A 27,753-nucleotide genomic window follows, 5' to 3' on the forward strand; every position below is an offset into this window, starting at 1 on the left:
TTTTTGAAAATCTATTACCCATACTTACAGTCTATTACAGCATAGGCTACTCTTCAAACTCAGCAACTCATTATGACTTTCATTAAAGTATTGCATTTCCGTTTGTGACATATAAAATAATCTTATAGCATTCGAATATCGTAAATAAAATTATCAAAAAGTTAGCATGATCTGCCTACAATTTCTACTTTCGGGTGCAGATAGCACTGCCAGCTAACTCCTGTTAGTGGTATCTGATATCTTAAAATGTACATAAATATTCACTATGTGATATCTCAGTATCATAGATGCTGTGACTAAAATCATGGTACATATAGATGTTTCTATGGACTTCATTAATTGCTTAATAACCAGACACGTTTACTAAGAAAGAAGAATTAAAACATTCTCATTAACTGTAGCTACATTTAAATTGGCAACAGCCATGACTGTTTGGCCAAACACCTGCATAGAATTGGAATATATCAGTCCCCTAACTGCCCATTGTGCAACTCAAATCAAGAAATGAATTCGGAACACCTCAAAATCTGTGCTTCAGTGGCTGACCATGACAATATCTTTTGAAAAATATTGAAATGCAAGAGGTCAAATGACTTTGTCAAATGCCTGGCATTAGAAAACAACAACATTCTCATTATCTGCTCATAGAAGAACGAAACCAATTCTAATGGGTAGTTACAACTCTTTTGTGATCAAAATGTTAAAAATATTCTGGAAAAGGTTTAATTAATTTAATTTGTTTATTAATTCCAGTAATAACACATACGTGGAAATTTGTGTTTTAGGATGGAGACGTTCCAGGAAGCAGCATTGCAGATGTTGCGGGAGTTTCGGGCATTGTTGCAGCATTCTCCAGTTCCCCTTAATGCAAATCGCTTTCTACAGCTCTTGGCACTGAACATGTTCGCCATTGAAAACACACAGCTGAAGGGTGAGTGTTGCTTAACATGTTTTTTTTTTCATACTGTTTGTGAAATAAACTGAGTAACATTGCCATCATAGAATCATATGTTTGATTACACTATTCGCCAGATTGTGTATACTTTCTATCATGGAATTTCAGTTGTTTCCCAGATCTGAATACGGAATTAAAATCGTGTTAACTTGTATTTACATTCATTATATGTCACTTTGTAGGCATAGATGAATGCCTGAGTGTTTTGGTGAAATTTATTTATATTAGTACTTAATCTGTACCAATTATTGGATTTAATAATCGGAACAAATATTAGTTTTTTTCTCCCAATTCGAAGTATAGAGAAATTATTGCGAACCTGTGAAGTAATTTATGTCAAGATTTTTTAATGAAAATGTATGTATATTGTTCAGTATCTTTGTTAGTCTAAAGTTATTTTCTTTAAAATACCAGACAATTTTTGTTTCTGTTCAGCGTGGTTGGTTGATTGTTAACACCTGAAGATTTGGTAGACTAAGATGTTGGTGATGTTGAGTAAATCAGCTGCATCAATAAAAATATCTCATAAACAATGTGGAATACTTCACGAATTACTGTGTGGAATGAACAGAAAAATATTTTGTGCAACAACGCTTATATCAAACAGCACGACAGGGCAATAATTTTTACCTTTGCACTTATTGAAGGATGTTGATTTCATACTGCAAGATTTATTCCTAATAAGAATGTATTATTTGTGAATTTAAAACGAGCGAAGAATGTGATGGTTAGGGGATGAGACTTGCAGTGTTGGAGAACCTTCATGGTCAGGGAAATAAAAAGTAGAGAGTTTAGAGTTTCTTCCCGAAAAAAAAAAATCATAAAAATATCTTAAGTTTTCAGTAGGGTGGGTATTTCCAGCAGTGACAAAACTTTTACACTGTACAAGCTTAATAGTGTCGTGTCCTCCTTTCGGAAGGTCGATTCCAAATATGCCTCCATTAGTCTCTGTCTTCCCAAGCTTTTTCCTGTTTATTTCATCCAACTTGTATCCCTGTTCTTGTAAGTTCTTCTGAATTTGATCTGTCGTCGTCGTCAATCTGGCAATGAAGCCATTAGCAGTCGTGCTTTCCAATACTTTTGAACTGTAGTTTCTTCTGATCTTAATGCTTCACAGGTCTTCAAGTGATCTTCATTCAGTGGCTTTCATGTAACTGTTTACTTAACGGGCACCAGTTTTTACAATGTGGCAGTTACATCACCCGACTTAAACCCCCCCATAATGCAAGGGGGACCACACCTATCGTTGGTCAACGGGTCCTTCGGACCTAGCCAGGAGGACTAAATAGCTGTTATTTAGATCCACCGACCTTTCCCTCATGTGCCACTGAGGGACGCTGTTGTGCTGTGATAGGCCAGCACATATGTAAATGGCATTTCCTCCATTTTAGATGAAACAGTTATACCGCTGTGACTGGGTCCCCAGATCCTCATCTGTTAAAAGCAGGGTGTACCACGGGCAGGTTGAGGTTGGGAATTGGGTAGGAGAGGCTATAGGAGGCGCATCACTACCCCTTACACCCCATTTGATCTATAGTGTTAACAATTTATTGAAGTAAATGTAAGAGTGTACAGAAAATCCTAGTTCACTGACGTATTTCGAAGAATGTAGTCCTTCAAGAATACATGGCATTACAAATTCAAGTGAGAGAAGGACTTTGTTGCAAATGACCTAGTTTACTGCATTAAGGTGTATGATAATATGAGAGCATATACGTACATTAATTAATATTAGGTACCCTCCACAAAACTGGCTTCATTTATAGCCTGACGGATCCTTGAGCTCCAGAGAACAAGGTGCCGGTGCAGGTGTTACGTGCTGTCTCTTCTCACTTTATAGATCTCTTGGATATGGAACAACAAGTTTTGATGGTGAAATCATTGCAATAAGGGAAAGTCTCAGGAATCTTCTATGCCACATCAATAAATTTAGGAATGCAGTTATATTGTCAGACTCCAAAGCAGCTATTCTATCAATAGTCTCTAAACACACACCTTCATCTCAAACAGCAGAAATAACTAAAATGCTCTCTCAATTAATATCACTCAATAAAAGAATTGTATTCCAATGGATACCATCCCATTGTGGAATCCTGGGAAATGAGAATGCGGATGCTTTAGCAAAGAAGGGCAGCACTGCTACTTACAGACCTGTTACTAAATCTACATATTAGTCTGTGAAAAGATTTATTAAATCTACATACTTAGACTTCAACAAACAAAATTTAATAACACAATCCCAAGGGAAAAAATGGAACTCTCTGCATCAAAATCCACAGTTAATTCCCGATTTACCACGAAAATCGTCTGTAGCTGCATTTAGATTGGCAACAGGCCATGATTGTTTGGCCAAACACATGCATAGAATTGGAATATATCAGTCCCCTAACTGCCCATTGTGCAACTCAAACCAAGAAATGGATTCGGAACATCTCCAAATCTGTGCTTCAGTGGCTGGTCATGATAATATCTTTGAAAAATATTGGAGTGCAAGAGGTCAAATGACTTCATTGTCAAATGCCTGGCATTAGAAAACAACAACAACACATACGTACATGAGAAATAAAGTTGTGATTGATGTTACCTGCTGCCTTGTGGTGCTAGACTACAGTGTTATCGCACCTTCTTTTACTCCCTGTTGGTCTCCACAACATCTAAATCATCTTCATCATTACTATTTTCACTGCCTTCAGATAACTACTGAGATAATTGAATGATATGAGTATATATAAAATTTAATCAATTAATATTTTACATTGCTGAACTGTGAACAAAACAGAGCACAGTGCACTGTACTTGGAATGCAGGCATATGATCCGATATGAATTGTAATAATGCTGAGTGCTTGATACCTTACGTCATCCCTGGATTATGAGCAAGGTGACACCGAGCCTCCAGACATGCATGTTCGCTCAATAAGTATTAATCACAATCTTATTTCTCATGCACTGTGTTATCAAGTACCCATTTCCTCTTAAAGGCACTACATTGAAAATGGACATACTGTGACTATGATAATACTCAAAAAAAGTTTTGCTCTTGTTCAAAACAAGCTCTGCACCATCTCAATTTTGGTGAAAGTGTGTTGATCACAGTTGACACATCTTATGAAAACAAAACACAAATTTTACTGTACAAACAATTAATCAAAACAAAGGAAATTAGCTGGAAAGTGTTTCTGTGCTAATTGTCGAAATCAAAAACTCCTTCTGGGTGACTCTAGTATCATGTTACTCCACCCCTTGCATTGGAGCATGCTTACTTCCTCCTAAGCATGCCGTCCACAAGATGGTTGAGGTGTTGCTGGTCAAGCAAGTCCCACTCTTCTACAGTGGCTCTCCTGAGGGCTTGTAGGGTGCGCTGTGGGTTTCTATAGCGTCGTACTGCACATTTCAACATGACCCAAGCATGTTTAGTTGGGTTCATGTCTGGTGACATTGAAGGCCATTCCACCCTTTATATGCAAGCCTCCTGGAGGAAGGTATTGATGAGACGGACGTGGTGCACTTGTGCGTTGTTGTCTTGGAAGACAAATCCATCGCCTATATATTGGCTGTAGGGTTGAACAATGGACTGGAGAATCCTGTCCCAGTACTGGGCAGCTCTCAAAGTACCTTTGACGACGATAAGCAGTGTCCGACATCCGTACATGATGCCTGCCCAAAATATCACTGATCCACCTCTCTGCTGGATCTGATGACAGTGCCTGAGTCGTGTATTGGTACCTGGTTCTCTCCACACTCTCCTACTATGATTGTCAGGGGTCAGACAAATCCTGTACTTTGTCGGTAAAGAGGATCTTACGCCATTGATCCAGGTCCCATTGCAGGGGTTCTCTTGCCCATCTGTTCCTGGAGCTGTGGTGCTGAGGTTGTAATAGTGGTGTTAGTATAGGATGTCTGGAGACTAAATTGTTTGTGTGAACTCGACACACTCATCCCAGTTTCCACCAGGAAGGCATTATGCAGTTCCGTGACATTCTTTTCTCTGTTCCTGCAAGTCATAATTCGTAGGTATCAGTCTTCAGCTGCTGTTGTTGACTGAGGGTGACCACTGCGAGACATGTCTTGGACATTTTGAGTAATACAATATCCTTGACATGTTCTAATGATGTCGCTATGGTGTATGCTGACTCAACGGCCAACTTCCCTCACTGACAACCCTTCTTGTCGCAAAGTAATGATACCTGCATGAGTAAACGTGCTGATGATCCTTCTAGGCATGTTGACAAACTGAACAGAGCACTGTTTAATGCAATTCAGGATTCCAGACACAGCGCACTCTACTGACACACCGAGGCCAGAAGCTTTAGCACAGTCTAGTATATAGAGTCACGAAGCTCAATACGTAGTAAATATGCATCCATAGATAGTTGCTAACCACTAGGATCGCTAATATCGCCTCATTATAGACAATGCAAAACAGTACCAGCACAGTCTATTGTTCCTAACACCCTCACAACTCAAGCTTCATGACTGTATATACCAAACTGTGGCTCTCAATGCACAGGTGGCAATCTACTATGACAATATCAATGTCTACTGATCAAGAAAACATAAACATAAATATAACCAAAAACACCCAAGATATGCGGGTGGTGCAAAACTTTTTTTGAGTAGTGTATGTGTAATTTTTGACCTTGAAAAAATGCTCAAGTTGGGTAGGAATTGAAACCGATATATAAGTAACCTTTCAATTGCATAGTGATAATGGCAGATTATGAAAATTTATTTATTAGCAATTGCCTTCCATCGACAGTAGCTCCAAAGGACTTGGTAAACTTTTTCAATTTACAACAATTTATGAAGACAACTAAAACGATGATTTTAAAATCTGGCAATACTTCTTAATTGTTGATAATATATCATCTAAGGCATCTTACTTAGGACTCTAGTTACGGAATGTGCGCTAGTTTGAGTCCTCATGGGGGAAGAAATTTTCTCATGAAATTTTGGCCAGTGTATGGGACCGGTGCTCACCCAGCATTGTGATGCACTTCAGGAGCTACGATAGGTAGTGAAATCCGGTTGCAAAAGCCGGCTATAATGGCTGGGGTTATCATCGTGCTAACCACACGATACCTCCATTCTGGTTGGATGATCGTCCACCTCTGCTTCGGGATGTGAACATGAAACCAGGAGCCGGCTGGTTGGTCTGGGCCCTTCAAGAGCTGTGGTGCCACAGATTATTATTATTATTATTATTATTATTATTATTATTATTATTATTATTATTTTTTTTTTAAGAAGGGGGACAAGACTAACTGTAGTAACTTTCGAGGAATATCACTTTTGTTGACGTCGTACAAAATTTTGTCAAATATCCTTTTGAGAAGATTAACTCCATATGTAGATGAAATTATTGGGGATCATCAGTGTGGTTTCAGGCGTAATAGATCGACTATTGATCAGATTTTTTGTATTCGACAGATATTGGAGAAAAAATGAGAGTATAAGGGTACAGTACATCAGTTATTCTTAGATTTCAAAAAGGCGTATGACTCAGTTAAGAGAGAAGTTTTATATAATATCCTTATTGAATTTGGTATTCCCAAGAAACTAGTTCGATTACTTAAAATGTGTCATAGTGAAACTTACAGCAGAGTCCGTATAGGCCAGTTTCTATCTGATGCTTTTCCAATTCACTGCGGGCTAAAGCAGGGAGATGCACTATCACCTTTACTTTTTAACTTTGCACTAGAATATGCCATTAGGAAAGTTCAGGATAACAGGCATGGTTTGGAATTGAACGGGTTACATCAGCTTCTTGTCTATGCGGATGACGTGAATATGTTAGGAGAAAATCCACAAACGATTAAGGAAAACGCGGAAATTCTACTTGAAGCAAGTAAAGAGATTGGGTTGGAAGTAAATCCCGAAAAGACAAAGTATATGATTGTCTTGTGATCAGAATATTGTACGAAATGGAACTATAAAAGTTGGAGATTTATCCTTCGAAGAGGTGGAAAAATTCAAATATCTTGGAGCAACAGTAACAAATGTAAATGACACTCAGGAGGAAATTAAATGCAAAATAAATATGGGAAATGCTTGTTATTATTCGGTTGAGAAGCTTTTGTCATCTAGTCTGCTGTCAAAAAATCTGAAAGTTAGAATTTATAAAACAGTTATATTACCAGTTGTTCTGTATGGCTGTGAAACTTGGACTCTCACTGTGAGAGAGGAACAGAGATTAAGGGTTTTTGAGAATAAGGTTCTTAGGAAAATATTTGGGGCTAAAAGGGATAAAGTTACAGGAGAATGGAGAAAGTTACACAACGCAGAGCTGCATGTATTGTATCCTTCACCTGACATAATTAGGAACATTAAATCCAGACGTTTGAGATGGGCAGGCAGAAATGCATACAGAGTATTAGTTGGGAGGCCAGAGGGGAAAAGACTTTTGGGGAGGCCGAGACGTAGATGGGAAGATAATATTAAAATGGATTTGAGGGAGGTGGGATATGATGATAGAGACTGGATTAATCTTGCTCAGGATAGGGACCAATGGCGGGCTTATGTAAGGGCGGCAATGAACCTCCGGGTTCCTTAAGAGCCAGTAAGTAAGTATTATTATTATTATTATTATTATTATTATTATTATTATTATTATTATTATCATTATTATTAATAATGTAATATCAACACAAAGAGTTATAGAAAGGTTGAAATGTCGTCTAAAATTTTCGATAAAATTACTCCTTGAGCTCCAACAAGAAATCCAAAACCTTCACTTTGTTGAAGTTGTATTTCTCCATAAAATATGGAATTATGGGGATATAACTAGACCTTTTTTTCCTCATTCATTTTTATTGATTGACCACTATCTGTCTCAAAACGAAGAGCAAGAGTTTCTGTCTCTGTGCAGTCATGGTACCATCTTGAAACTGACTGGGAATTGCTTGAACCAAAGCAACATTGGCATTCATTTTCAAAGCTGCTATCCGTTCAGGTATGTGCGTGTGTGCATGAGTGCGCGCTGCTAGTTGTTATATTCAAGAATCCAAACAGGTTTACTTTTATATTGATTGAGATGAGATTGACTGTTTGCAGTGTTTCTGATGAAACTGCTGAAAATTTGGATTTTGAACTGCATTCCTTGGAATGTTAGCTGTTGTAAGAGCTCGCCAAAGATCTGTGTTGAAGGTAGGCCTGCTAACAATTGCAGTTATTGGAGTAATTTGGGTTAAGAGGGTATTTTTGTTTCTGTTTTGACGAGTTGTAGCCAATTGCCTTGTGCCTTGGACATGATGCATTTCTTCTCCTGCAAAATCTAAAATAAAAAGAAAAGTCCATATAAATTCGTTATATTCAAATTCTTGAAATAATTTGATATTCTTGTCTGCAAAAATGTAATGTCACACAATTTTAATATTGAGTGTTAGTTCTAGGATCTATTTTACAAATCTAAGTACACATTTAGAAATTACAAGTAAATGTTATTTAAATTTGCTGCAGCATGTAATTCAACTCGATTACTCTACATACTTCGTAAAGTAATTGAGAAATTATTAGCGGTTTGTTACAAATTTAATAGAAAACAATATTCCTATTGTAGATTGTATATTTGAAAAGTCCTTTAGCTACTCTCGAATCAAAGTACTTCTAGACAGCTTTTGTTTAGGCATGAAGTTTCTCTGTGATGTTACCAAACCAGCTGTGCTGTAGAAATTTTGCACACTGCTGTCCATCCACCCACCAGATATTGTGTCTTTTTGCTTTCAATCAGTGATGTTAGAGTAACATCATTTTTGGACGCTCTAAATCCTTCCAAGGGGCCTAGTTCTGTATGAATCATGAAAATCTAAAATTAGTTTTCACTTTATCCTAATTGAGAGAGGAGAAAATAGGCACTTGACCTGAATATAGCTAGTTGGTGATGTATGGAATGGAGAGGGAAAGGAACTGTCCTAGTTGCCTCATAAGTGGTGCCTTGTTGGTATCACTTGTGAGGTTCAGACCTGTCTTCGGACAATTGACTAAACAACAACAACATACAATGTCAGATTTATTCAAATCACATAATTTTCAATATGTAATCCTCCTGCATCCAACATCATTTGCAAACGTCTATCTTAGCTGTTGTTCATTACTCGAGCTAGTGTTTCTTCAGATATGCTTTCCACAATAGCTGTAATAGTTTTTTTAGTTCTTCAATCATATCTGGATTATCCCTGTATATGTTTTCATTTAGTAAATCCCAGAAGTAATAAATATAATAATCAAAGGGATTTCCATTAAATCCTTCAGGATGACGATTTGACAGTATTGATATATTCTGTCACGGAAGTGTTCATTCGGGTAGTCGAGGATGGTTTTTTCCGTGTTTATTCCTATACCATAAAGAGCTGAAACGAAGTCATTAAGGAGTTACAAGGTAGTGCTGTGCAGTAAGTGTCATTCAAGAGGATTGGTCCAATAACTCTAGCTGATGAAGTAGCACACCACTGTATAGACCCAGAAACAAAATTTGGGCCACCTGAATTTTCCAAGTTTCAGTTATAAATAACGTACTGACCATGCACAGACGGCCCAAATGTGTAAATAGGATTTTCAGATTATTTTTATTTTTTATTTACTTCTGAAGTGGAAAAAAAAATGTTATGTTTTATTTAACGATGCTCGCAACTGCCGAGGTTATACCAGCGTCACCGGTGTGCTGGAATGTTGTCCTGCAGGAGTTCTTCTACATGCCAGTAAATCTACTGACATGAGCCTATCGCATTTAAGCACGCTTAAATGCCATCGACCTGGTCCGGGGTTGAACCGGCAACCTCGGGCATAGAAGGCCAGCGCTATACAAACTGCGCCAACCAACCCGACGCTGAAGTGGATGATTGTTTTAAACTTAGTTGTTGTGGCAGACATTTGACAAATTTCTCTGGGTTATGAGTGAGCACATGCTGTATGCGTGCATTGTTTTCAGGTGTTTTAATGAACTTAACTCTGCAAACACCTTTTTTGTTGTCTTAAGACGGAACATGTTTTTCCCCGAATTTCTTCATCAGTCTTTCAATTTTCGATTGTCGTGAAACTTTTCCACACTAAAAATTCACTTTAAGACTCACATTGTACAATGACAGTGCTGTCAGTTTAATAAAAACGTTTCACACAAAACATCCTGTGTTGACAATGTATACCATATTGTTTACTAGCATTTATTGAACGTGTTTCTATGGTTACACACAAAAACATCCAAGTCTGTGTGCTGCATGACACCAAAATCATTTTGTAGATGCAATGTTTTTAGAAATACCGCGTCTTTTTGTAATGTTGCTGTGCGATTATATTGGAAAATAAGCGGCTGTTCGAAACAACTAAATGGTAAGTTTTTTTCGTTATAATGCCAAGTTACAGAGTCAATCATGTGTAAATTAATGTGACTTTGCTGGTTCCACGAAAATTGTGGCCAGCCATAACCAGAGTGATTTGAAAGAATAAGCAACTGTGTATGTTTCACTGCTCAACCGAACAACTTGCTGTTATATAGCATATAGACTTCTTATTTTTAAAAATGCAGGATTCTCCTTTTTAGCTACGCTTTTCTATTACATGCACGTTCTAATGTTTGTAAACACTTGCTGCAGATACACCTATTATTATTCGTATTAGTTTATTATTCATGAATAACTTCTCATTCAACTGTGCACAAGGTAATTAATTGGTGAACTTGAAACGAAATGTATACATACTTTCTCATACGATTTTTGCATTTTACTGGAGCATTGCATTGACAGACGACACTTAAGCAATACTTCTGTAGGCGTCACCACATGAGAGAAAAACCGAAGTCACCCGAATTATAGACTCAGGTGAATGAAAGGAGAGCTGACATCCATCTCCAACAAATTTCAAGATGCTAATGACAGCTTAACAATAATTATACTTCCAGCGAAATCCCTATCTTGGCTTTACGAGGGCTGGACCAGGATATGTCCATACACTTAGACATGCTTCGACTCATTGTGCGCCCCATATGACATAATTGTCCAAGTCCGACAGGTGGCCTGGGTTGTATTCGTGAATCCGATGCTGACAGATAGGCCATCCTGCCTCAGCCCCTGATAGAGCCAGGTCCCATTTCGTGGATGAAGAAACCAGGGTGAGCATCCATTAAAACTGTTTTGATTGGCTGCATGAGACGCATTCTATTAGAATGGTTTGTAGCTGAAGTTGTAGAATTGAAAAATTGTATAATTGGTAGGGTTAATGGAGGGAAATTTCGCCTCTTGTCACTTACTCATTCCCTTATCTAACCCATCCTAACCTTGTCACAATCCTTAATTTTTCGCCGCCTGCCCTTTTGGTACAAGGAAAATATTTTTTATTTATTGTAGACTGTATTGAAGGAAATGTGTATGGCGAATATTACCAACATTGCTGTGCTCATTTCTCATTGGATACGCTAACAAGACCTTTTCGTGCGTCGCAACTTCATGGTCGTATGGTGTAAGGAAAAGAAGAATTACACAAATCGTTGAAAAAAGTAATGCCTGTGTTAGAAATTTTTAAATTTTACATTTGTGTGAAATGTAAACAATCGGTGACAGATATACACAAACTAGCATATAAATGACAATATTTTTTTATTTATAAAGACTCTCTTTCAGCTTTCCCAGTAACGGGATTGCCTCATTGGACAAAGCATAATTAACACACAGAGCGAAAACAAATTGAAATTAGAGAAGAGAACAGGAAAGATCACAGAAGAGAAACAGAAAAGGAACAAAAAAGTGAACTTAAGAACAGGAAAGATAATAGAATGTAATAAACACAGTAAATAAACAGATTAAACATTTAAACTAAAGTTCTTCCTTGTTAAGAAACAAAGTACAGATGGTTTTTTAAAATGGCAAGCGATCTTGTGATAGCAGCAAGGGAAACTTCACAAATGCCACTGGTGTAGCTCTGTCGGCTAAGATTGTTGCCTGCCGATCCGGAGTTGCGTTCGGGCGCGGGTTCGATTTCCGCTTGGCTGAATATCTGGTTAGGTTTTTTCCGAGGTTTCCCCAACCGTAAGGCAAATGTCAGGTAATCTATGGCGAATCCTGGGCCTCATCGCCAAATACCATCTCGCGACCAACAATCCCATCGACGCTAAAATAACCTCGTAGTTGATACATCGTCGTTAAATAACCAAGTAAAAAAACATCACGAATGAAGTCACTGTTCAACTGGAAATTCTTGCAGAAACTGACAGAGAGGCGAGGTATTGTGCCTCATGCTCCAACCATTAGCCCTACTACTTCAATGGAGGTGGAACTGTGAACTCATAAATCCTGCATTTTTCTGCTTGAACTTCAGCGGGCTGTTGCTCCTGTGCCTCGAACCTAACTGTCGCGACATTCGAGTTGATTATGGATGTAAAGCCTGATGGAATGGCAAACATGTCAATTCGCCGATAGGATCCCTCTTGAGAGATGCCATGGACTCTTCGTGTACAGTGAGACTTTTCTTTCTCAAGGCTTCGGCAATTTGGATCTGATTCTGTGATCTCTAGAGCTCCTCAATGTCTCGTCGAAAGTACAGGCACCCAAAACGTGACCAAGAAATAATAATAATAATAATAATAATAATAATAATAATAATAATAATAATAATAATGCTGCATACAGCACCAAAAATGATTACGGTATTTAAAGTAAATTAATTGTATTGTTATTTTATTTAATGATGTTTTCAACTGCGAAGGTTATTCATTGTCGAAATTCAATGTTGGCGAGAAATGGCCGAGAAATTTTGTTTTGGCCTCTCTGTCAAGGATAGGATATTTTACGTGCCGTAACTCTACAGCACGGATCTCCCAGCTTTACTTCCCTCCCGAAGAAAGACATATTAGTAAATTAAGAATTTTTATCGCCTTTTAAAATCTATTACCAACGACCAGAAGGAAAACTGCAACACACCACGGAGGAAATAGTTATATCTGAAGTATGCATTAACTTATCGTAAAATATGTATGAATATATTGTTAGCGGTTTTTGGAAAAGGAAAGGAATTTTCGGCACTTTATTTGTCTTTGAATAATAGTCTACTACATTTATTTTGATTTTTGAGTTGTATTATGAAAAGTGACTTAAGACTTCTGTAGGAATATATTTGTCTTGATAAACTTTCTTCTAACAGAATATTTCTTTACGGCTAACAGTCCGTAAATAGAGCTTGACATGTTGTTCCAAGGTCATTTGTTTTTGTGTGAGCAAAACAATAACAGTTGAATTCAGACTTAAGCATGTGGTTTGAGATAATGTAAAAAAAGTACGTTGCACGTAATTTCAAAATTTCTTGTGCGCCCCAGGTATTAACAGTTAAAAGCGGCTGTGTTGTAAGTAAAATAAAACTTAACAGTTGCAGATGTAATAAATGTCCACGAATACCAATTTATTCTGACTCTACAAAATGGATCCTAGTTAATTTGAACTTCTTAATCATAGTTCGTGTTATCAGTAATCTGGAATAGTGTTGAATAATTGTTTCATACCCTCTTGTCTCTTAATTTTTTCGAACAAGTTTATTGAAAGATTGTTTGGTTTTTACTTCTGTTCAGAAATTTATGGTGTATGAATTACTAATGGAAAACATTTTCTTATTTTCTGCTTAATACTACTCTCATCATGACAGCTGCGAGCAGTATGTGATGAAGAAAAATGCAAATAAGACAAAGACCGTGGTCATAGGAAAAAAATAAAATAAACTTGCGAATTCTAAATGAGGCAGTAGAGCAAGTGCACCGCTTCAAATACTTGGGATGTACTATAAGCAGTAACATGAAGATAACAATGGCCAAGAAAGCTTTTAAGGAGTATCTTGCGAACCTCTGGAAAAAGAACTAAGGAAGAGACTAGTGAAGTGCTTTGTATGGAGTGTGGCATTGTATGGGACATAAACATGGACATTACGACGAAGTGGAGAGAAGCGAATAGAAGCATTTGAAATGTGGATATGGAAAAGAATGGAACGGGTGAAGTGGACAGATAGAATAAGAAATAAAACTGTGTTGGAAAGAGTGGATGAAGAAGGAATGATGCTGGAACTGATCAGGAAGAGGAAAAAGAATTGACTGGGTCACTGGCTGAGAAGAAACTGTCTACTGAAGGATGCACTAGAAGGAATGGTAAACGGGAGAAGAGTTCGGGGCAGAAGAAGATATCAGATGATAGTCGATATTAAGATATATGGATCATATGAGGAGACAAAGAGGAACACAGAACTAAGAAAGATTGGAGAAAGTTGGGTTTGCAGTGAAAGACCTGCCCTTGGGCAGAACACTGAATGAATTACTTTCTTCATGAAATCGTCTGTGAATGTGTATACACTTATGCTCACACACAAGAAGTTTGGAATTATTGTTGTTTAGTCAGCTGTCCGAAGACAGGTTGGAACCTCATAAGTGACACCAATAAGGCATCACTCATGAGGCAACTAAGCCAGAAGATGTATAGTGGTCAGTTCCTTTTAGATATGAACAAAACTAACTGCTGCTCTCGCTCGCTGTGTTCGCTGCATTTGTTTTTCGAGTCTCGGCTCGTCATTTAGTCGGCGTGGAAAGATTTCGTAACTTTGAATAACATACATTTAAATAAATAACATAAATGTTTAAATTAGACAAAAAGACAAAACAGAACAATATCTTAGTTATCAAAATGTTCTGGTTCTATTATATGATATTACCTATGGTTACATAAAAAAAACAATTCTCAAATAAATTTGCATTTCTAAGAAACATAAAACATGACGTTAATATCTTTTTATGTGAGATTGCACACTTGATCTTAAACATATGAAAAGAAAATTCCTAGCCTATTAACAAGAGCCAAGTAATTAAATAAAGACTAGGGAACGGATTATTATACACTGAAAGGTAGAGATGTTTCAAATAGGCTACTTAATTGTTTATACATATATAACAGTTGCCAAAGCAGATAAAAGTTCAGTCAGGTATAAACAACTGCTGACTTCGGGACTACGGGAGATGATCAATATCGAGTCTCGGAAGACTCACAACCAGTCTTTACGTCAAGGACGAGACGTAATACAACATTGTCGTGCGGGTTTTCGGCTTTGTGGGCGCTGTTAGTCTTGTTTTCTCGATCGTTGTTCATCTCTAGTTCCTTTCTCCTTCTATTGCACACAGCGCTGACTAGTAACATACCGGTATTACACTAATCGGACTTGAGATGTATACAAACAATTGTTTTTCCTTTGACATATCGTCAAGCGAGATGTACTATCTGATAATTGATGGTCTCTGTCCTGTAGCGTGAATTTGTCTAAGTGTCTTTCGAGTTAACGCGCGATTCACACGGGAAATATTAAGCATCGAGGTCCGAGGATGAAATCAAGTCGTAGCAGCGAAGTATCTGTATATCACGAAACAACATATTCCATATGAAGCCTTTAAGTCTTAGCGATAGAGCCCTTCTTGTTACAAAGACCGGGCTTCGAATCTCTCTATGTAAGACGCACAAGTGTAAACACAGAGCACACGATGATTCCCGAGCTATTCCGAGGTGGGACTTACAAGCCAGGCCGAAGTAGAGTATTTTTTCTAGAACTTTATTAGCCTATGTGTTATTTTTTACCGTAACAGATGTAATCACAGCAAATGCAATTACTTTGGTTTCTTTTGTATTTATTTCTTGTCAAAATAATTTAAAAGTTACGTCTTTACAGTTTACTAGCGTAGCTCAGGCGGTAGCGCGTTTTGTCTCCTGATACGGATTGCGCTCGGGCGTGGGTTCGATTCCTGCTTGGGCTGATTACCTGGTTGGGCTTTTTTTTCGAAATCTTCCCAACCTTAAGGCGAATGTCAGGTTATCTATGGCGAATCCTCGGCCTCATCTCGTCAAATACCGTCTCACAAAATCCATCATTGCTAAATAACCTTGTTGTTGATACAGCATCGTTAAATAACCAAGTAAAAAAATTACATTAACATAATACGAAAATTTCAACTTTGTCATTTGAAAAATATCTTATTTATCTATGAAGTTTCTTCGTAATAAAACTTTCTACTGATAGCATATAATTCTAAGTTTACTTATGTCATTTCTTCTGCTAAGAACAGTTAAAAATCATACATCCTTCCTTAGTTAGCATGTCGCACGTTATTGTGGTTAGCCAAGTTAAAATTTTAAGTTAGCAACTGAATGTACAATTGATGCTAAGTTTTTAGCACACTTTGATCGTGCAATCTTTCAATCTTGCGCAAGGTTGGTGCAGTCGAGAGTGCACATTGAACTTGCAGATTATCTCGTGCAACATGTACGTGTCAGGAAACATTCCATCGTCATATTCATATCTACAAAATTAATGGCTGTGTGTGGTTATCTGATTTAATACATGTTTTGGCCGTAATGCGCTGACTTTGTTGAGTTGCCGCATAATATATCTCATTCGTTTATCTCAATCAGGTTTTGTTCTCTAGTTCTTCACCTCTTTTTAATTAATGCCCACTTTTATGTTTTATTTAATTGCGTACGGTTTTGAATTAATTGAGATGGAGCTAATGATATTAATGGCATGAGGAAGATATGTCGAATTTGGGAAGCAACTATTAGTGTCTTAGAGACATGTGCAAAGCTTTTCGAGTGTAGAGTGTGGAATTTGACCTACGTAGCCAAAAAGTTGTTTTACTAACGCAAGAGGTAGTTCGGCAGCTCTTTGTTACATTTGAAGAAAAATTAATATTATTAGTCTTCCTATGACAGAGAAGTCGACGTTTTAAAACTGGTACGATAGTATATCTAATCAGATTAATAGAACCTGTTTTGAATTATCTTACAATTCGCCAGTTGCCGAAAGCTGATTCTCGTAAATTTATGCGGATAACCTTCTCAGGTTCTTTATAAAACATCTGCGTTATAATTATTAAAATTGCAATTGAAATATAGTGCAGATATCGAAAATACAGATTAATGAACTAGTCGTGATTCATTAAAATGGTTATTGATTTTCGTTCGCGTTTCAATGATAGGCCTATATAAAATAATCATTCAGAGACGGAGACCAGGAAATTTTAAGTTGGGATTTGTAGTTGATAGAGATGTTGTAGAAATATGTCTTTCTATGTTCAGGCTATCGCACCTCAGTGCTCTAGGGGTAAAGCGCTCTCCTCTAGACCAAAGGGTTGCGGGTTCAAACCCAGTTGAGGTCGATGAATTTTTCAGGACGCAGAAATCCGGAGCGCAAGCTCTCCAGGAGGGACTTAAGACATGTCCCGTGTCGGAGTTTTCCAGCACGTTAAAGACCTTCAAGCCTAAATTTCTCCTCTCTCGCATCCTTGTAATACCTTAGTTGCATACTACTTGTAGGTGACGTTTGAAGCGATGAGATTACCACCAATTGTCCCTCTGCCCTGTCAGAAATAAGTGTAACTAAATTTCTTGTAGGTACTGAAACCTCCGCCAAGGGGTATAAAGGTACGGTCACACGTCGCTACTTTTGCAGCGCTGCTGTACAAAATACTGCGCAACTCTCGTATTGCGACGTGTGAAAAACGGTGCAACCCGAAAAGTAGGTGCTGTCGAACCAGCTACCCGCAATTTTTTCATGTTGCGCGCAGCTTAAAAGTAGCGGCGTGTGATCAGGATTCTCAGGGTTGCAATCGCAGCATTTTTGATATCGGTTTTGTTGAAACTTTTGCAGTGGTTGCGACCAGTGTTGCCACTCATGTGCCAATGGTACTTTTATTGTTTGGATATATTTTAATGTTTGATGTGATGAAAATAAATGATTTGTGATAGTTACTAAATGTACGACACAGTCCGAGTATATGCTGATGATATAATTATTTTTTATTCTTCTTCTTTTTTTTTTTTTTAATTTTCCGTAGTGTAGTTTGAAACAGGAGGATTGCCAATAGCTTTATTGTAAAAATAATGCCAATTTCTGAATTCTAGTTAGGACAGAAAAGCAAGTAATAGATAAGTAAGCTATCGCATGAGTTTCATAATAATGCGAACATAACCACAAAATGTATATTGAAAAGTCAACACGGAGATGGAAGGCTGCAGCTGCAAAAGTAACGCCTTGTGTGTGAACAGACTCGCAACCTCCAATTGCAACTTTTGCAGCACTTGGGTTGCGCAGCACGAATAGTAGCGTGCAGCTTCGTGCAGCGCGCTACTTTTGGCTTACGTGTGAATATGACACGCAACTTTTCCAGCTGCAGTACAAAAGTTGCGCAGCAAAAGTAGCGGCGTGTGACCGTACCTTTATGTTCCGATGGTCAAATACATGTTCAGACTATCTCAAAATAAAATATACGATTGTCTCGTTACAGTCCTATCATCACTGTTGGAAACTGAATTTAAATTCATCCTCCAAGAACTAGATGATTGTGATGAGAGGACAACGATGATGCGGTTGTAGTGGTGGTGATGGTGGTGGTGGTGGTGGTGGTGGTAGTGGTGTTGGTGACGCAACGTTAATGACTAATTGTATAGAAAGCCACTTTTTCCTCTTCTGTTTCCGTCGCTGTAAAATCCTTTGGGTTTAAATTTATTGTCTCATATTACTTAAGCTTCGGATTTATAATACAAATTTTTAAATATTTTACTTTACAAGTCCCGGTGGACAAAATATGAGAATGTCGTAGGATCTAAAAATATATGATTAGCTGTTTAAGCATACAATTGGTAATAGACCTATTTCACTTCCTTAATTAGGATTATTTATCTGTAAGAGGAAACGGTCTGAAATTTCATTTTTGACGAAGGGTTTTCGTTGGCATTGAAATAAATAATAGGTGAACAATTTATCTCTCGTCCGAAAAGCAGAAAATCTGGCTGTCGGGCGGAGCTCTCCCACACGTTGGTTAAAGAGAGGGAAGCAGTATCTGTAAAACTACACTATTATTGTAATATATTAAACACAAACAATTAAACGTTATTTATTCACCCAACTTAAAAAAAATAATCTGACATTGCCTTCTTGTCTTACTTTGCACTCTGAGATTGTGAGGTGAGCCGTGGCCTTAGCAGAGACTTCCACATACGCTACGCAATCGCTCATGCTGGTTAGCAGTCTTGCCGATTTCCGGCCGGGAGATAATTGACTGAATATTAAATGTCCCATGTGGATACTATATTATCACAGTCTAGTATATCGTCGTTGTTCCTGCAATAAATCTTATGTGCAAAATATGAAAATTTTCAATCGTAAGAAAAAGCATATTTATTCTTCTATGGCAGTAGTGCATAGGAGATTGTGAATTCTTACATTTTCGAAAGAAAGAAATATAATTACATATAGGATAGTTTATTATTTGCTGTATCACTATTTAAGTTATTTAATAGAGCAAAAATTTGAAAATCGATAATGTCATATAGGAGTTATTGCCGGAACAACGACGATATACAGTCGCGAAGCTTGAGTTGTTGAGGGTACTAGGAACAATAGACTGTGCCGGTACTATTTCGCATTGGCAGTGATGAGGCGATAGTAGCGATCCTAGTGGTTAACAGCTATCTATGGATGCATATTGCCTATGTATTGAGCTTCGTGATTGTTTATACTAGACTGTGATATTATCCTGAGAATGTTTTGAAGATGTGCAAAAGATGTGATGGTTTTGTTGCTGTAAAAGGTAAGAGTGAATTTAATACTAAGGACAGAAATATTCATGCCATTAACGGCTATATACAAAAGAAACGCATAATTGAAATTAAAATTGAATCATGGGATTTTGAACAAAAAACTCAGACAAGTCAATCTTATATTAAAAAAAGAATATTTGTATGGAAATAAAATATTTTTGTGGCATTTGTTATGCGAGTTGTGACGTCATTGACAACATTTTAAAACGACACCCTGTAGTTTTCTTAATGGTATCTGAAAGAGGATATTTTTGTATGCAGTTTTATACAGAAGCACCACAGTCTAGTATATACAGTCACGAAGCTTGAGTTGTGAGGGTGCTAGGAACAATAGACTGTGCCGGTACTATTTCGCATTGTCTGTAATGAGGCGATATTAGCGATCCTAGTGGTTAGCAACTATCTATGGATGCATATATACTACGTATTGAGCTTCGTGACTGTATATACTAGACTGTGGAAGCACTATGGCTATGGTTTCTATGGTAAAAATTTTGTTGTTGATTGGTTTCTGTGTTATAAAAGCAGTTTTATTGATTGAATCAACATAAAACGAGATATTCTTAACAGTAAGTGAGAGAATTGAGATCCCTTTGATGGTACAGTTCGCTGACAAAAGACGCACGCACACAAGAGGTGTGCATATGTACACTTTTTAGCGAAACTCATCCGTATGTGCGAGAATTTTAGGAGACACTGTATAATTTTTATGACCTTTAATTCATCTTGTATGCGATAAAACGATTGAATACACCGGTGAACTTCTTTTGTTATTGACGAAGAGGAACGGTTACGTATAAAATAGTATAATGTAAGAAATAAATAATGACAATGAATAATAAGTAGGTAATTGTTAATATAATAAGTAAATAAATTATTCCTCAGCATAAACACAGCAATTTTTACAAATGCCTATTTACAAAATGGAGAGACAAAGATATTAATAATTAGGAAAGATCCTTGCGTTTAATAGTGAAATAATATTGGTAATTTTCACTTTACAGGATGTGAAAAGTGACAAGTTGCAAAGTTTATCGTTGGAATGAGACCCTAATTTGTAAAACCTTACTTGTATCAAGATATGCTTGATTACTTGGCTCCGATATTTGTCAGTTTCGAACTTGTATTCCATCCAGGCTGCACAGGAAGAAGTACTGATTTCGTGAGATTGGTCTTGTAGGGGTTTTCCCAGTCCATTCACCTCTGAAATCTTAGCTACTGTCATCACATCTCGGATAGGAATGTTAACAACACTATTTAACATTCAGTGGAAAAATTATCCTGTTTTTAACATTTGCACATAATTGCAGAAATTGTCATAGTAAACCCCTTATCGTGTGATGGTTTTCTGTAACCATTATTTATATAAAAAATATATTATTATATGCTTTATTAGTGGTTGTAGGCCTCTACATTACCACGATAACGTTATATTACGTTAACAGTCATAATATAGTCGTCATAAACATGTCATGTAAATTACATTCTTTAATTAATATGCATTTAAAGCAGAAATTGCAGGTTCGTCGTTGGTCGAATGGAACGGTAGAGCTTCGGCTTTCCATACCGGGAATCAGGTTATTTATAAGCTGTGAAATTGGTGATAACGAGATGATGTTTGGCTAGATGAGACCGAGGATTCGCTGTGGGATTAGCTGATATTCGCCCTACAGTCGGGGAAACCTAGGGAAAGAAAATCCGAGCGGGGATCAAATCCACGCCCGAGCGCAGCTCAAGATCAGTAAGCAGACGCGCCTACTGCCTGAGATAATGTTGGTGACTATGGAATTTTCCATTTCAAGTCCCGGTGATTCCAAACTGTAATAGAGACGGTGTTAGGGCTAGTTTTTTCGGAATACTCACTGCTGATCGAAAAATTAAAATAAAGTTCTTAGCGACAGAGGTGATATTCTGGAGAAGAGCAGTAAGATTGTTATGAATGATAATGAAGTTGAAATGAAGTAATTCTATAGCGTATGCAGGTGCTGTATTTCCATTGTATTTAGTAGGCTATTTAGTATTTATTGCTACATACAATACAGTGGACATAGCGCACACCCGTTTGAGCAATTCCTATAAATAATTATTTTGTATTAAATGGAACTTAACAAAGATTCAATAAAAATTACAAAACTAATACAGTTATTACAAAACAGGGATAATCAACGAAGATAAAAGTAGAAAATCAAGTCAACAAAATATAAGCTCGAATGAAAAAGTATATTGAAATTAAGAAAAAGAAAAAAAATGGCCGTGAATAGTAAACATTACTTACTTATTTATGGATTTTAAGGAACCTGGAATGAATTGAATTGAATTTAAGAGGGGGAGGGCTATAACAGCCCTAGCACTGCGACCTAAAAGATCTATTGCGCATCCCCATCATGATATCCCATCAGTCCATTAGTTTGATGTTCTTAATGGACTGAATCAAACTACGATCTGGGACAATTGATAGCTCATCAAGCTTTGGAAAATGTTTTCCAAAGATGAGAGCTCTATGATGAGCGAGTGCATTGCATTCGCACAGTAGAGGAGTTACCGACTCATCTCCCTATGAACAACGAGTAGGCTACAGGTTGGGTTGATATTGTGTCCCATTCTGTACAGGTTCTTCTTGAGGGCACAGTGTCCTGTAAAAAATACAACTGCTCAGCGGAGCTGTTTCCTGCTCAATTTAACTTAACCCGGAGGTTCATTGCCGCCCTCACATAAGCCCGCCATCGGTTCCTACCCTGAGCAAGATTAATCCAGTCTCTACCATCATATCCCACTTCCCTCAAATCCATTTTAATATTATCCTTCCATCTACGGCTCGGTCTCCCCAAAGGTCTTTTTCCCTCCGATCTCCCAACTAACACTCTATATGCATTTCTGGATTCGCCCATACGTGCTACATACCCTGCCCATCTCAAACGTCTGGATTTAATGTTCCTGATTATGTCAGGCGAAGAATAAAATGCATGTAGTTCTGCATTGTGCAACTTCATCCTTCTTAACCTAAAATATTTTCCTAAGCACCTTATTCTCAAACATCCTTAATCTCTGTTTCTCTCTCAAAGTGAGAGTCGCAAGTTTCACTTCCATAGGCCTACAGAAGAACTTATAATATAACTGTTTTATAAATTCTAACTTTCAGTTTTTTGAGGACAGACTGGATGACAAAAGCTTCTCAACCGAATAATAACAGGCATTTCCTCCCGAGTATCATTTATATTTGTTACTGTTGCTCCAAGACATTTGAATTTTTCCACCTCTTCAAAGGATGAATTTCCAAATTTTATATTTCCATATCGTACAATATTCTGGCCACAAGATATAATCATATACTTTGTCTTTTCGGGATATACTTCCAAACCTATCTCTTTACTTGCTTCAAGTAAAATTCCAGTGTTTTCCATAATAGTTTGCGGATTTTATCCTAATCTTATTCTTAAATTTATTAAAATCAGAATTACTCTGTCAGGATTTATTATAAAAATTTAATTGTGTAACATTGGCCCGTAACTTTGGCTGTGATTTGTTCTAGTGGCTGTGTAACATTTAAGTTCGGCCAAAGGACATGTCAGATTTCTTGTAGTAGAATAAACATGTCGTTCTTTTTTATATTTCTGACGATTTTTATGATACTATTTTAATAATGTAGGTCCATATTTATATATTTGTTCAATTTGGAAAACATTAAAATCGGAATAAACCAAATTTGTGGATAATCAATTTACTTGTTTAAGCAGATATTAATTATCCGCTTTTGAAGCAACAGAATATCAAGTGAATTGAAAATACAATTTTTGAATGTTATGATCATGTGTTAAGAATGAAGGAAAAACAATGGCCAAAGACAAATGAACTGGTCGTCAGTGGAAATAATGAGGAACGAGAGGAGTGAAGGAAGATCGAAACTTTAGACCATCGACAAGAGATGTTGGCCTAGTGCCTTCATCTATAATAATCTCAGTTCCGTGGATACAGAATATCGTGTACTGCGGAGACTCTTAAGAGCTTGTATTGATTTAATGGCCGATTAGCCTGTGTCATAGGTATATATCGTCGTTGTTCTTGCAATAACTCCTATGTGACATATATTTATTGATTTTCAGATTTTTGCTCTATTAAATAACTTAAATAGTGATACAGCAAATAATAAAATCTCCTATATGTAATTATATTTCTTTCTTTCGAAAATGTAAGAATTCACAGTCTCCTATGTACGGCTGCCATAGGTTAATAAATGTGTTTTTCTCCCTACTGAAAAATTTTGTATTTTGCACATAGGAGTTATTGCAGGAACAACGACGATATACCTACTTTTCTTTTTCTTTTTAAACATTTCTATTGATTTTTTATATACTTTTGTTTGCAAGGCAGCCCCTACTGGGGTAAGTGAAATAAATAAAAGAGTAGACCTATATAATGGGAATAAAAGGTGGGGATTAGAGAGAATTTTGGAAACACGCAACCCGAATAAGAAGCGAAGGACTATCATGTGTTATGGTAAAGGAAAATGTCTGTAAGTGCGAAAAGATGTTTTACATCTGAGGAAAAAATGGAGTTGAAAGATGTGAAGATGAAACAGTCTTTTTTTTACCTTCTCATTTTTTCCCTTCATATATTTTGTTATGTAAGAAATGACTATTACACTTTTACTACGTCATACTACTTTTGACCAATAAAACGATACGAAAAAACGTCCTTCAACCAATCATGGCTGCTTATCGCATAGTTTTATCGCTTCCCTAGCATTTGTTCAATTTTATCGCTTCCCTAGCATTTGTTTTGTTTTTATCACTACCCTAGCATTTGTTTCTTTGTTTGCCGACATTTCAAACTGTAAATTCTTTACGGTACAATAAAAATGCTTTGCGATCGTAATTTGTTTCCCGCATAGATAGTCGACTGAAAATGGCAGCTCTGTTCAAACATTTTGGTGAACGTAACATTAGTGAAATAGAATTTTAGTAAGTCAATACCAATTTTATTGTATTAGAGTACTTTATTTCTTCTAATCTTTATGTACTTTCTTCTGTTTTTATCACCTTCCTACGTCCACACCTGTGGAGTAACGGCTAGCACGTCTGGCTGCGAAACCAGGTGGCCCGGGTCGGGGCAAGTTACCTGGTTGAGGTTTTTTCCGGGGTTTTCCCTCAACCTAATATGAGCAAATGCTGAGTAACTTTAGGTGCTGGACCCCGGACTCATTTCACCGGCATTATCACCTTCATATCATTCAGACGCTAAATAACCTGAGATGTTGATACAGCGTCGTAAAATAACCTACTTAAAAAAATCACCTTCCTACCCTTTGTTTCTTTGTTTGCCAACGTTCCAAACTGCAAATTCTATACGCTACTATAAAACATGCTTTGCGATCGTAATTTGTTTACAGCATAGACAGTCAACTGAAAATGGCGGCTCCGTTCAAACGTTTTGGTGAAGCTAACATTAGTGAAATAGAATTTCAGTAAGTCAATTAATATTTTATTGTAGTAGAGCACATTATTTCTTCTAATCTTTATATACTTTCTTCTAATCGTGTAATAGTCAATTAAATCACATTCGATTTGATTTTCTCTAGATACATAAAAATCTTTAGTGAGATTACTGTTGACAATGAACTGACAGACACATTTATATTAGAGACATGAATCATTTACACAATTTATGATACTTTCATTCGAAACAGCTAACAGTTAACAGTTGAAGATATATTTACGAATTAATTTGCAAAATTAACGCAATTTTGTTACGAAAGTAGAGCAAAATGGTTACTTTTTGTAAGGAATTTTATAATTGTGTGTTTAATTAAAATCTTCTTTCGATAAAATTTTTAGTCTGAAAGAGATATCTATATGAAGTACTTTAACTCTAGCTGTTCGGAAATAGAACGAGATTTTTGAAAGTTTGTATGTCTGTATGTCTGCATGTGTGTTAACTTTTCACTATCAGTGACTGAAGATAAATATTCTAATACATTTTATCTGCATTCTTTTTTGTAGGTAAAGCCGCAATATATTCTTATAATCCTCTGCGCTTCTCATCAATCAGAAAGCCAAGTAGGCCCATACGAAATAAGTAGGCCTATTTTATAAACGGTTTTTTAAACTCCTTTGTACAAGTTCCATTAGTAGAATAGTCCGTTGTACTTGCGAGCGAATACTGTATTGTTCCGTTGAATGGTTTACTTTCTTTGTACTGCTGGGTTTGCGCATATACTACAGATAGTCTCTAATAAAATTGTGAACGACTGATATCTTTAAATTTATCTATTTTAAACACCGACTGCATAATTACAAAAGTAATAGTACAAACGATTGCAGTATATGACTCGATATGTCATGCTAATTTGTTCAAAACTAAGTAGGCTATGTCCATGTATTCAAATCGTACCTGCACGGTCTGTAATGAAGCCAGATGTATAACGTTTTGAGATTATCTTCTATGCAAAACACAATAAGTGATTTAATTAATATATTTGTCTTTTGAATGATAATTCAAGAAAATAAAACTTATAGATACAAACGTCATTGGTAAATAATGGGGAACTGAATTGTTGCGAAATGTGCAACACTGGTATGTAACAGGAAGTGTCGTTTCCATGGCACCGATTATATTTTTTTACCGAATTCTTGAAGTGAATGAGAAGAAGAAATGATCTGTTTCTAATTTGGTTTGAAAATACGTAGTCTTCTTGATATCTCCGTTTCTTTCGTGACCCACTAGCTGGTTGGTTGTGCGAGTCGATTGAAGTGTTTTGCTCTGTACTTTTATTGCATTGCCATAACAGTCTACACTCTTGGTACACGAGTGTTTCTGTTACTCACCCTTCTGTAGTTTCAGACGTTTAAATTACTCCCATTTCCGAGCGCTCTTGTCTCCATCTGCTTTGCAATTAAACTTTGGTAGTAGAAAGCGTTGAGTTATTTATGTAGTAGATTTGTTCTGTTCAACGTTGACATATAAATTCAAGTACGTATACCGTTTTCAAATAATTGCTAGACAGTGAAAGATTGTTACGTGGATACTGAACTCTAATGCACGCTGAAGCGTACCCCTCTTGGCTCTTCACATCAGTGATAGTACTATTTACTGTTACATGTTTTTGTTTAATAACTTTAGGGCATATGAAATAATTTATTTGTGCACAATACAAAATAAATGAGATCGTTTCCTTACGTCCAGAGAGTAACGGCATCTTTTAAAGTCAGAGGATGTTAGAAAAAAGTTGGCGATAGAACTAGTTTCTTCAGTTATATATTTGTCATATGCTCCTCTTTTTGTTTGTTGGGCTATATGTTACTCGGCTTTCCGGTTGTATTACATTGCCCTCAGCGTAAAAAGAAAGGAAGACGAACGGTTTCAACATTTGTGTTCATACGGTCAGAGTGGGATTACATTAATTTTAGGCTTTGTGATGTTGATTATTAAGAGGCAGGGCGCATATTTGAGAGCTTAGCTGGCTTCTCGGTTGTTACAAAGCAGCACTGGCGCCGTGTTCGTATAATTAGAGGACTACCTGTAGAATTTAAACAATCTTGCTTTGGCCTTGCGATGATTCATCGAACTCATAAATTTGGGAGGAAATGAGAAATGCTAGAACTATATACTTTTTTTTATTTTTCATTAGGACTTTAGAGAAGGTGTTATAATGTCACAAATTCTATTTAGGCCCAATTGTATAAAACTCCCTGACTAAAGATCAATTTTGATCGAAGATCGGAAAGTGAACCGAGTTCAGACACTTCTTCTATTGTATAAAACTTTTGTGCGATCAAATTACCTAGGTTCAAATGCAATCTAAGTTCACGCGAAAAGGACTAGGCAACATCGCATAAACAGGTGAAGTATGTGATGCGCGGGCCATGTTGTACAGGTTTGTTCAGTGTTGCCAATTTAGCGACTTTAACTCTTTTTCGACGATAATTTCTTTTAAGTTTTATATTGCCTAAATAGGGATTTAGTGACCTTTTTAGCGCCTCATAGTGACAAAATTCAATCTTTCTTTGTTGATAATAAGAAATCTAGCGACTTTCCAACTACTTTTTGGCGACTTTCCTTACACTATGTTGGAGACACTGGTTTGTTTTGTGCGTTGTAAATAATGGCGGACAAAAAGAAGAAGATTGACCGTTCTCCAAATTGTTATGTTATGGTGTTTGATACTGCTAAACATAATAAAACTTTATAAAACGACAATTTTCGT

General features: G+C 36.8%; 1 protein-coding gene across 1 annotated transcript in view; it reads left to right on the plus strand.

Annotated features, from left to right (window-relative positions):
• Positions 1–27,753, plus strand: part of LOC138715132 (telomerase-binding protein EST1A-like) — a 230,256-nt gene that overhangs the window by 39,853 nt on the left and 162,650 nt on the right. Inside the window, exon 13 of the mRNA XM_069847672.1 lies at positions 786–931. Within this exon, the coding sequence (XP_069703773.1) occupies positions 786–931 (146 nt within the window). The remainder of the gene's footprint in view (positions 1–785; positions 932–27,753) is intronic.

The sequence above is a fragment of the Periplaneta americana genome, chromosome 15, assembly GCF_040183065.1.
Source record: "Periplaneta americana isolate PAMFEO1 chromosome 15, P.americana_PAMFEO1_priV1, whole genome shotgun sequence".
Lineage (NCBI taxonomy): Eukaryota > Metazoa > Arthropoda > Insecta > Blattodea > Blattidae > Periplaneta > Periplaneta americana.